This window comes from Theropithecus gelada, chromosome 5 (genome assembly GCF_003255815.1).
Source record: "Theropithecus gelada isolate Dixy chromosome 5, Tgel_1.0, whole genome shotgun sequence".
NCBI classification, from domain to species: domain Eukaryota; kingdom Metazoa; phylum Chordata; class Mammalia; order Primates; family Cercopithecidae; genus Theropithecus; species Theropithecus gelada.
Window position 1 is genome coordinate 69,804,688 of NC_037672.1, and position 12,919 is coordinate 69,817,606.

The following is a 12,919-nucleotide window of genomic DNA, read 5'->3' on the forward strand; positions in this document are numbered from 1 at the left end:
CTTTGGAAAAGGCAAAGTTAATTTTAGCCTGAATTACATACAGACAGATTGCATAACCAGATGGAATCAATGGTGACAGCCCTTTGGGACTTGGTAACCATGTGTACTGGAGAACCGTGTGTAACGTCGTATCCACAGCTGATTTGGAAAGTGCTTGGGACACTGACACTAGAATCGGGGAATGTCCCCTGGTAAATATTTTGGAAAATGCCTCTGGAAATACTGCTATCAGGTGCATTTGTGTGAACAGTTTTTACCCAGCCCCAATGCATTACCACCCTTACCTCTTGTCAGGCCCAGTAAGGGTTAATAAGAAGAACTGCATTATCCAAATGATATAGATATGTCAAGTAGCCTTCATAGCAACAACTGTAGAAATAAAACCGTCATATCAGTTAAAATATGTAAACATCAGTGAACTCTCTAGATTTTATAAAAATGTGCCCTCTTCTAACCCAGAAGAAGACATGAGGTTTACCCTCTGTAGAATGTGAACCAGACTTTTAACTGTGTATAATAGACATGATCAAGAGAGAAGGAAACCATAGTGAAAACAGAAGGTTATGTAAGCAAATCGTAAGTGTGTCTTAGCAAGCATTAGATAGATTCTGTTTTAAAAATTCACTGTCAGATGTTTAACACTGTTAGGAAATATGACTGAGAGTGAGTTGGTGCTATCCTTGAAAACTGCCTTCATGCCTGAATCTAATAGGGCAACTTTAAGATGAGTTTCAGAAACCCTCTGTAGATCATCCTTTTAGGAAAAGAGAAGGTTTCAGAGTCACTGAGAGGCAGAAAACAAAAAAATAGCAGGGCATTAAAAGTTTCAACCTGCTATTACTAAAAAGTGATCCATGATATCCATCTTTCTGAAACCACTTCCTGAACTGCAGTGTGCCCACTAGTTTGCAAGTCACTCAGAGAGCAGAAAAGTCTAGGCTTTGCGGGTGGGAATGTGTGCACTATACATACCAGTGATAATTTCAGTGTTAAACTCCTGCACCCACAGCTGGGTAGCAGAAGAATGGGAACACTGCACCAAAACCTGTGGAAGTTCTGGCTATCAACTTCGTACTGTACGCTGCCTTCAGCCACTCCATGATGGCACCAACCGCTCTGTGCACAGCAAGTACTGCATGGGTGACCGTCCCGAGAGCCGCCGGCCCTGTAACAGAGTGCCCTGCCCAGCGCAGTGGAAAACAGGACCCTGGAGTGAGGTAGGTGTGTGAATTCTGAGCATGCATATGTAAAGTGTGTGTGTAAGCATGTGTAGATATTTTAATTTGGCTTAAACATCAGTTAGGCTTTGTGTGAACTGAGAAACTACTGCATATTTTGTAATTACCTGGAGCTGTTAGGAAAAATTAATGCTTTAAAACAGTACCTGCACTTACGTTTAGTTGGTAGGGGCAAACCATGCTTATGTGTTTCGTAACATAGAGAAGAAGTCTGATAGATGACTGTTCTTTTGTCCAATATTTTTGTTGACTTCCCTGTTCCTTCAGGATAAATTCCAAACCCCTGATACTGAATGCAGGGCCCAGTACCATTTGGCACCGCACTAACTCCTTTTATTCTTTCTTCATTCCAACTCTTTGTCCTAGTTCGAGTAAACTTCCCACTGTTCCAAACAGACCATGTTTGTTTGAGCCTCCTACCTTTCAGCTGACTTGATAATCTCTCCTTCTCCACCAAAGCTCATCTCCGTAGTCCCAATGACCACCTTCCAGGTGGTACCTTTCCTGGCAGTTCCTCCTCTACATCTGAAAGGCAGTGCAACTTAACTTTACCATGCTGTTCATGACAGAGTATTATAACTCTGATTCTTGAATCTGTATTTGCCACTAGTACACACATTTCTCAAAAATGGTGTGCCTGGTTTCCTCAGTACTCAGCTAGTGCTTAGCATACCTGTCCGGATGATGTTTGTTTATTAATTGGCTGACTCCATGTTGCACTGTCAGCTATTACCACCTGTCTTAGATATTTCTAAAGACTCAAAATAAGAAATCTTGGGGTCATAGGAGAATCGTTTATAGGAGGAAAGGGCATCAAAAATCAGACAGAAAACTAATGAGGAAGTGGAGAGTAAGCCCAGAAAGGAAGAAACAAGCAAGTTGTGTTATCTATTTCTTGCTGCTTTAACAGAATACCACAGATTGGGTAATTTATAAAGAACAAAAGTTTATTTGGCATATGGTTCTGGAGGCTGCAAAGTCCAAGGGTATGGCACTGGCATCTGAAGAGGGTCTTCCTGTAGCTGAAGGCATCACATGGCAAGGAAGCATGCAAGAGAAACACAGAAGATCCTTCTGTCAGAAGCCCATTCCTGCAATAACTAACCCATTCTCAAGATAATAGCATGAATCAGTGCCCATAAATCACCTCTGAGAGGTCCCACCTCTTACAGGTCCCTCTCAACATTGTTACAGTGGCAGTTAAATTTCAACCTAAGTTTGGTGAGGACATTCAAACCATAGTACAAGTACAAGTCACCCACATAGGACCATAATGCTAACTCATATCAAAGTCTCAGTAGAAGTCCCTCCTCCATAGCACCTTCCTAGGGCCATTGCATGGAAGTTTCTGAGCTTAGTTTTGGAGCAGTAAAGGTTTTCATTAGAGAAAAGAACTTAAGAACATGGAATAATAGTAGTTCCAAGGACGTTGAATTAACCATCCGAGGCAACTTATCAGTAAATTCTGCCATCTGTAAGAAAGAAGTGGGGACTTTCAATACCATGATTGGGTCCCTGAGAACAGGCATCATCAACATTGTTTTTAGAAACTACAGCAGATGTTAACATTGTTATTAATCATGGCTTCTTTTGTAGGGAATGCTTACTAAGTACCAGGCATTTTGCTACTGCTTTATGCACATTGTTTCCTTTGCCTTCATTTAGTCCTAAAACAATCTTATAAGGCGGGTATCATTATCCCAGCTTTCCACCAGATAAGGAAGGTGAATCTTACATAGAAAAAACAATGTGCCCAGGCCAGTAAATAATGGAGTCAGAATATAAACTCAGTAGTATCTATCTTCAAAACCACTGTGCAGCATCACTTAATAGAGAACGAACTCTAGATCTGTGTGTGTCTGTGTGTGTGTCTGTATGTGCATGATCTTGGTGGAATAAATGTCTGTAACCACAGCCTTTGTCTCTGCAGTGTTCAGTGACCTGCGGTGAAGGAACGGAGGTGAGGCAGGTCCTCTGCAGGGCTGGGGACCACTGTGATGGTGAAAAGCCTGAGTCGGTCAGAGCCTGTCAACTGCCTCCTTGTAATGGTAGGTGTCACACCAATTGACTTCACTGCTCTGATGTTTTTAAACCTCGAAAAGCAGAATTTCCTTTTGAGAGAAGTTACAGAATTTATATTCGTTTACTGATAAATAACCAAAGGAAAACACCTGTGAAATATTAGTCCAATTCAGTTCTTTAAGATCAGCATTTGAGGCAATGTCCTACACTTTTTAATTATCATGACCACTATCGCCCTGCCATTTCTGGCTGGTGACGTTGGGGTGAGGGCTGTGCTATGTATATGTAATGTCCATCAACTTGTGTTGCTCGTAGGAACTACTTAATTTTTCCTTGTTATATTTAACTATAACTTCACATCTTTATTAAAAGGCATAATTTTGCAACGGTTTTGAAATATTTCACTAAAATTATTCAATTTTGATGTGTGGGTAATGTCACTCAACTCTAAAACCATTTCCAATAACCGTCTATCCACAGAGTAACTTCAAACAGACACGTTGCACATAGGATAAAATTAAGCGTTTGCCTGACCTACCAACTTGCTGTATGGCAAAAGCAGGGTTTATTGTCTTTATTTAGTCAATTTGCTATTTTAAAACAGCAAAATGGGGCCAGGTACGGTGGCTCATGCCTGTAATCCCAGCACTTTGGGAGGCTAAGGTGGGTGAATCACCTGAGGTCAGTTCAAGACCAGCCTGACCAACATGGTAAAACACTGTCTCTACTAAAAATACAAAAATTAGCTGTGCGTAGAGGAGCATGCCTGTAATTTCAGCTACTTGGGAGGCAGAGGCAGGAGAATCACTTGAACCCAGGAGACAGAGGTTGCAGGGAGCCGAGATCGTGCCACTGCGCTCCAGCCTGGGTGACACAGTGAGACTCCATCTCAAAAACTAAGTAAATAAAACAAGCAAAATGTATTGGATCGTTTCTGTCTCTATCACTGTCTCCTTCTGCCTCCATTTCCATAGCTCTCTGTCCACATCTGTCTCTATCCTGCACTCGCTCATCTGTGTCTCCATTTGTGCTCCTCTATCTCTCTCTTATTTTGGGTGTCTGTCTTGCTCTGTTTCTGATGAGCTGTCACCTGCTGCCTGTATGTGGCTCACTTTCTGTGTCAGTCACACATGCTTTTTCTAGTCCTTACTCTTTCTTCTTGCTCTCCTTCCCTCTCCCTGTCCTAGTCTCCCTGGCTCTACTTTCTGTCGTTCTTTTTCCCTCTCATCATCTCTCTCCTTCTGCCTCTTCCTGACTGTCTCTTCCCCCTCTTTCCTTATTCCGTATGTTTGTCTCTCTTTCTCTCCCATTTTCTCTTTCTCAGTGTCCTCCCATCCGTCTACCTTCTCCCTTTCTCTTACTTTATCCTCCCCTTCCTGTCCAACTTCGTGTGTCTGTCTCTGTTTCTCCTTCTCTTCCACCTCTCTCTCTCTCTCTCTCTCTCTCTCTCTCTCTCTCTCCCCTTTTCTCTTTCTCAGTCTCCCCCCCTCCCCCCCCCCCCCCCCGGTCTCTTATCTCCTCCATTGCCTTAGTCTATTCTAGCTGCTATAACAAAATACCTGAGGCCAGGTAATTTATTAAAAAAAAATTATTGCTCAGAATTCTAAGTCTAGATGCCCATAATCAAGGCATCAGCAGATTTAGTGTCTAGTGAGGGCTTCCTAGATGGTGCCTTGTTGTTCCGTCCGCATGTGGTGAAAAGGGCCAAGGAGCTCCCTTGATTCTCTTTTATAAGGGCACGAATTCCATTCATAAGTGCTTCACCCCGATAGCCTAGTCACCTCCCAAAGGCCCCACCCTGTTAGTACCATCGCCTTGAGGATTAGGTTTCAACATTCAGACCATACCCACCTTTTTCCTCTCCTTCTTACAGCTCTTTTTCTCTACTCCTCCATCTTTCACTCCTTGTGTCTGTCTCTTTCTCCTCCTATCTTTCTCTTCCTAGCCCCTCCACTGACCTGTCTTTGTCTCTTCCTGTCTCATTTTCTCTCCCCAAGTCTCTCTCTCACTGCCCTCATCTGTTTATTGCATTCTGTCTTCCCTTCTATTTTCTTCTCCTCCCTTGTTTTCCTAGCCCACCCATCCGCCTCCACCACAACCTTTCTCTTAAATGCAGTTCTGCTAAATCCATGCCAGTGACAAATGTGGACATTGTTTTCACACATTAGAAGACTCAGGACTAAAGAAGTTGCTTTGTGCTTGGCCTCCAACACCATAAGTAAGACATTGATTGAATATTGACATCTGCTGAATGGTGCTTTTTGTCAAGAAAATTGGCAAAGCACTATCTTGTCAAATGTTTTATTTTTTGAAGAAATTTCAGGCTTTAAGTCTTTAACCCTTATAAATTATTTCATTATAAATTTCATTTGAAATATGTTATAGCAAGAACATATCTGACCATGTGGGGGAGACATAGGACTTATATATTTAATCATTTTACTTTGGAAAGTATTGATATATGTAAAAGCTCAAAATACAAATCAAAACCAAAAGAACACACTTTACTTAGAAGTTTTAACATACACTGTCACCATAATATTTTATTCTTATGTAGTTATTCCTGTTAAGAGGCTACCACTCTGTGAGTAAGCTTTATCGATCTTGGAGCTGGTACAGCTGTGTATTTCTACAGATGTGCCCAACGGTTAGCAAGAATTTTCTTGATTTTGCTTCTTTAGGCAGAAGAAATTGTTTTGAATATAAAACCAAGGAGCTAATAAGATAGCTTAACTATTTTAGTGATTTCATATCCCTTTTAGTTGTTCTGTTGTTCTGAAATCGAAGCCCAAAGGTCAATCCTAAGAGTTCCAAATGGTCACATGTGTCTACCATATTTCAAGTAAAATAAGTAATACTTTCTACCAGAATCTCAAACTGCTATTAGGATCAAATGGCCTTTTGAGACCATGTGTGAATCTCTTTTCCAGAACCTCTTATAATGATTTGGGGGTGGAACAAGAAGTCTGAAATGTTTCCTTAATTTTTTTTTAATTGATTGATTTTTTTATGTGACTCCATATTTTGATTGTACCATTTTTTTTGCCTATAAGCTCTTCCCATTTATCAGTAGGCAAATTACCATAAGGTTAATGTATTCCTTTGCTCACATTTTTCTCAGAATATCTCTCCCATTTCCTCCTCCACACAAAAGTATATTCTGGCCCTAATGAAACCCAGGTTATCAACAGGACTCTGCAATGCCAAAGTGCTCACACTTAGAAATGGGAGACCTTTGGTTGGACTCGTTCTCTAACTCAGAGAAAATAGGTCATACTTCCAAGAGGGGCCTCCGAAGAGGGGTGATGAGGGAAAGGAGTTAGGGGAAAAAGAGAGTTCAAGGTCAAATAAGGTCCTCTCCTCTTAAGACCTATAGCCTGACACATATAGAAAGAAGACGTTTTCTTATTTTGAGATATAAGTTTAAAAAAAAAGTAAATCACACATGAAGAGAAATTAATATTTAAGGTGAAACCCATTAATATAATGCACAGACATTTATAACATAATTAGATGATGACCTAGCTTATATGAATATTCAGCCACATTATACCATATAATAGACCTGCACATATCAAGCATGTATGAGTCATTTCACAATTTGGGAAGTGGAGATAGTATTACAGCTCATTGTTGGTAATTTTAGTCCTCTATTGGCTTTGCCAACTGACTCTCTTTTTTTTTGTTTCAAACTTTAGAAAAAGGATTTTTCAATTTTTGGGGAGTTATGTAGCAGGTTTCTTTCTTAGCAATATAGTATTACCCAATAATACACTGTAATTTTAAGTGATTCTATTACATAAATGCCACAATCGACAGTTCTTTGCATTTATTCTTTGGGCATGGATCATTGTTTCTGCGTTGCACATCTGCAGGGATGCTACTCTATGCACTGGTTCTGTTATCAGAGAGGCACAGGATATGTCTTTATTTCATAACGTATACCCAGGATGACTAAAACTACACACAAGTTAACATTCTTATGATTGGATTTGGATTATCTGAAATCCAATCAGATATTTGGATTATCTGAAATCCAAATCTTGTAACTTGGAATCAATAAAATTTTAAAGTAATAAAAAAATGTGTACACATGCAGTATGAAATGTTTTAGAAGTGTTACTTTAGATGTTATCAAGTGTTTTATGAGTATTACTTTAGTATTTTTTAGACCAAGTGCTGTCAATTCAATGAAATTACATTTTATGAGTGTTGCTAAGTATCCTTCAGACATAAAGTACTGTCAATTAAATAAAATTAAGTGTAAGAACCATGAATTATTCAGAAGAAATTTGGCATACCCAAATTTGTGCATTCAGATAACAAATAATCTGAGAATATTCAATGACAAACATGAAACTATTTTATTCAAACTGGATAATTTTTTTTTTTTTTTTTTGAGATGGTGTCTCACTGTGTCGCCCAGGCTGGAGCGCAGTGGCGTGATCTCAGCTCACTGCAAACTCCGCCTCCTGGGTTCACGCCATTCTCCTGCCTCAGCCTCCCGAGTAGCTAGGACTACAGGTGCCCACCAATGCGCCCGGCTAATTTTTTTTGTATTTTTAGTAGATACAGGGTTTCACCGTGTTAGCCAGGATGGTCTCAATCTCAAACTGGAGAATTTTTTTAAATCAAGATGGTATTTTGATTATTCTTTGGAGAATACCTTTGTAAGATTTGTTTTGTTTTTCTAAGTGTTTAGTATTTATTTTGATTTCACATTTTAACATAATGTAGGGAGTACCCTCTGAGAAAGTCAGAAATACCATAAAATAAAAATACAGATGCCCGTTTGCATCCTAAAAATTTAACCACAACGTTAAATAAATTCTCTTTGCCCATTCTAAAAACAGATATATGTTCCTACTTGGAGAAAAAAAATACCCTCTGTGGTCTGAAGACTTCTGGTGGAAATATTAAAATAATGATCATCACAAGGACTTTGTAGATAAAGAACTATTTATTTTAGTGAATTCATTCTAATGTTCATATTTTTAATGCAAAAGCCTGTGTGGATCACTCCCATTGGTGTCAGATTGCACTTAAATGTTTTTACATTCATTAAAAATTTTTCCTCCTTTCATTTTATGTTTAGATGCATGTGTTGATTTATTTTCTTTTTATTTTTGCAGATGAGCCATGTCTGGGAGACAAGTCCATATTCTGTCAAATGGAAGTGTTGGCACGATACTGCTCCATACCAGGTTATAACAAGTTATGTTGTGAGTCCTGCAGCAAGCGCAGTAGCACCCTGCCACCACCATACCTTCTAGAAGCTGCTGAAACTCATGATGATGTCGTCTCTAACCCTAGTGACCTCCCTAGATCTCTAGTGATGCCTACATCTTTGGTTCCTTATCATTCAGAGACCCCTGCAAAGAAGACATATTTGAGTAGCATCTCTTCGGTGGGAGGTCCAAATGCATATGCTGCTTTCAGGTCAAACAGTAAACCTGACGGTGCTAATTTACCCCAGAGGAGTGCTAAGCAAGCAGGAAGTAAGACTGTGAGACTGGTAGCCACACCATCCTCCCCACCCACCAAGAGGGGCCACCTCAGTTCAGCTTCACAAATGGCTGCTGCTTCCTTCTTTGCAGCCAGTGATTCAATAGGTGCTTCTTCTCAGGCAAGAACCTCACAGAAAGATGGAAAGATTATTGACAACAGACGTCCGACAAGATCATACACCTTAGAAAGATGAGAAAGTGAACCAAAAAGGCTAGAAACTAGAGGAAAACCTGGACAACCTCTCCTCCCCATGGTGCATATGCTTGTTTAAAGTGGAAATCTCTATAGATCGTCAGCTCATTTTATCTGTAATTGGAAGAACAGAAAGTGCTGGCTCACTTTCTAGTTGCTTTCGTCCTCTTTTGTTCTGCATTGACTCATTTACCAGAAATCATTGGAAGAAAGCACCAAAGATTATTAAAGAAAAAAAATATGTTGCTAAGTTTGTGTTGGTCGCTCTCTGAAGCAGAAAAAGGACTGGAACCAATTGTGCGTATCAGCTGATTTTTTGTTTGTTTTAGAAAAGTTAAAGTAAAAATAAAGAGATACCAATGGTTTACACTTTAACAAGAAATTTTGGATATGGAACAAAGAATTCTTAGACTTGTATTCCTATTTATCTATATTAGAAATATTGTATGAGCAAATTTGCAGCTGTTGTGTAAATACTGTATATTGCAAAAATCAGTATTATTTTAAGAGATGTGTTCTCAAATGATTGTTTACTATATTACATTTCTGGATGTTCTAGGTGCCTGTCATTGAATATTGCCTTGTTTGACATTCTATAGGTTAATTTTCAAAGCAGAGTATTTCAAAAGAAAGTTAGAATTACAGCTACTGACAATATAAAGGGTTTTGTTGAATCAACAATGTGATACGTAAATTATAGAAAAAGAAAAAAATCACAAAAGCTATAGATATACAGATATCAGGTTACCTATTGCCTTCTATACTTATAATTTAAAGGATTGGTGTCTTAATACACTTACGGTCACAGGGATCAATGAATAGTAAATGAACTCGTGCAAGATAAAATTGAAACCCTCTTTCCGGGACCTCAGTAGGCACCGTTGAGGTGTCCTTTGTTTTTGTGTGTGTGTGTTTCTTTTTTAATTTTCGCATTGTTGACAGATACAAACAGTTATACTCAAGGTACTGTAATAATCACAAAGGAAAAAGTTTTGGGATAACTTATTTGCATGTTGGTAGCTGAGAAAAGTATCATCAGTCTAGAATTGATATTTGAGTATAGTAGAGCTTTGGGGCTTTGAAGGCAGGTTCAAGAAAGCATATGTCAATGGTTGAGATATTTATTTTCCATGTGGTTCCTGTTCAAATGTTCACAACCACAATGCATCTGACTGCAATAATGTGCTAATAATTTATGTCAGTGGTCACCTTGCTCACAGTAAAGCCAGAAATGCTCTCTCCAGGGAGTAGATGTAAAGTACTTGTACATAGAATTCAGAACCGAAGATATTTATTAAAAGTTGATTTTTTTTCTTGATAGTATTTTTATGTACTAAATATTTACACTAATATCAATTACATGTTTTGGTAAACTAGAGAGACATGATTAGAGGTGCATGCTTTGTTCTGTGCGTAGAGGAGACATTTAAGCAAACTACTATAGCCAACTCAAAAGCTAAAACTGAACTAATTTGATGTTATGCAAACATCTTGCATTTTTAGTAGTTGATATTAAGTTGATGACTTGTTTCCCTTCAAGGAAACATTAAATTGTATGGACTCAGCTAGCTGTTCAATGAAATTGTGAATTAGAAACATTTTTAAAAGTTTTTGAAAGAGGTAAATGCGTCATGAATTACATGTAAATGAGAGGAGATAGTGTTATCAGCATAATGATTTTGAGTTCAGTACCTGAACTGTGTAAAAATATATTATGCAAACTAAAATGTAGATAAATTAAACTCTCAAAGCACAGAATGTGTAAGAACTTTTGCATTTTAATCATTGTAAACTAACACCTTAAACTATTGACTCTATACCTCTAAAGAATTGCTGCTACTTTGTGCAAGAATTTTGAAGGTCAAATTAGGCAAATTTCAGATAGTAAAACAATCCCTGAGCCTTAAGTCTTTTTTTATTTTTCCTAAAAATTCCCATAGAATAAAATTCTCTCTAGTTTACTTGTGTGTGCATACATCTCATCCACGGGGGAAGATAAGGATGGTCACACAGTTTCCATAAAGATGTACATATTCATTATTATAATTCTGACCTTTGGGCTTTCTTTTCTACCAAGCTAAAAATTCCCTTTTATCAAAGTGTACACTACTGATGCTGTTTGTTGTATTGAGAGCACGTAGCAATAAAAATGTTAACAAAATATAGATCTGGCTCTATCTAGATTTTATCATTAGATTCATCATGGGGTGATGGAAAAGTGTATTTCCTCTTACACAGTGAAATGGCATCAAATTTATTTGCTACCTGTAGTTACTTGAAAGACTCAAGTGACTGTCTCCTGTTTTCACATCATGGTATATTACAATGATTTAAAAAAAAAAAAAAAAATAAGAGGTGGCTTTTTGGTTAAATCTGTCTCATAGAACTATGAAGAAGATGAGTAAAGATAGTGACCATGCTAGTATTTCAGAGAAGGAAATGGTTACCTTCTGAACCTCTGAGTGATTTTTAAATAAAAGCTTTCCATTAATTTTGAACCTTCATTACCTGAGAATTGGCGGAAACACATTACTCAAGACTCAGGAGTCTGGGGAGGCAGGAACCATCACAGTGCAAGGCCTTTTGGTACGGAATAAACAAATGGTGCTAAAATTACAAATCTGCACAAAGAACAAGTCTTTCAGATGAGATATTTGGAGACTTACAAGATGCTCACTCCCACTAGTAGTTCAAGGTAAAAACAAACTTCTCATGGTGGAAGATAGAGAGCCAGTAGGTCTGCTTTCTATTCCTGAAACAAAATGACAAGATTTCTAAACTTCTCAGGAAGTTATGATACTCTGGTTAAGAGTATGAGCAGTACAATCAGACTGCTGGTTTACCTCCTGGTTCTACAGTCAACCAATGGTGACTTGGAGGAGTGACTTAATGTGACTAAGCCTCACTTGTTTTATATGTAAAATGAAGATGATAACACTACATACATCATAAAGCTGTTTGAGCAAACGAAAATTGAGAATCCTGGAAAAACAATAAACACAGTCCCTCATGGGATAGACATTAAGTGTTGGGTAAAAGATTGCCATTGTTATTTTCTCCAGAATATCTATTTTTAAAAAATTTATCTTGTGATGCGTGATCAACAAACTTCAAAGGATTCAATTTGAATATTTTAAACCAAGGAAACGATTTCCACAAAGTCCCTTCTGCCCAAAAGTATCCCATGTGCCCGAAAGAATGTTGAATACAAGAATAGAAGCAGAGAGTTGCATGAACTATGTATATAATGCAACAGGTTTTTCATAATAGGCACAACCTGGCAAATGACTCCAAAGATTAAGGCAACTGTTTTTTCTATGGTGGCATCATGCACTACAAGATATTGTCCTCAGACTTGCTGCCACCAAGTCAATCCTCTTCTCTTGATTACAGACTCTCTGGGACCTAGAGAAGGGGCTCTGGGTCTTATATGCCAAGGGAAGAAGGGCTCACATATACCCTTTAATCGTAATTGAACTATAGACATTCTGTCCCTGGACAAACAAAAAAAATCTATTTTGTATTCATTAGTACCTAGAACTGTGCCCTGCCTATTGTACAAACTTTGCAACTATATCATCTACTACATTCTGTAAAATCTCTGCTGCCGAAAACAGATTTCTCGGAGTTATGACTGTGTATCCCTTCTGTTTTTAGACTTTTTCTGTCTCTGTTAACTTATTTGACAGAAACAGGAACTAGCTAGTGTTGAACTGGAAAGGATCTTTAGATGTTATCTAGCCTAGCACTCTTCCTTTTCCAGGAATAGGATTAGGATCCAAAGGTGATGTCTCCAAAATCTCATTTGTGAATTTGGATAGAACTGGGATTAGAAGAAAGATTAGTACTCCAACTTTCAGTTCATTTTTTCTCTCATAGCTAGGACCCATCTATTCTATAAAAATAAGGGACTCCAATGAAAGGAAAGTCAATTATCCCAAGATCAGAAGTGTCTATGT

General features: G+C 38.3%; 1 protein-coding gene across 1 annotated transcript in view; it reads left to right on the forward strand.

Annotated features, from left to right (window-relative positions):
* Positions 1-11,125, forward strand: part of ADAMTS3 (ADAM metallopeptidase with thrombospondin type 1 motif 3) — a 281,280-nt gene extending 270,155 nt beyond the window's left edge. Inside the window, exons 20-22 of the mRNA XM_025385984.1 lie at positions 1,010-1,217; positions 3,169-3,286; positions 8,393-11,125. Coding sequence (XP_025241769.1) covers positions 1,010-1,217; positions 3,169-3,286; positions 8,393-8,961 — 895 coding nt within the window. The 3' untranslated portion in view covers positions 8,962-11,125. The remainder of the gene's footprint in view (positions 1-1,009; positions 1,218-3,168; positions 3,287-8,392) is intronic.
* The last annotated feature ends 1,794 nt before the right edge of the window (positions 11,126-12,919 follow it).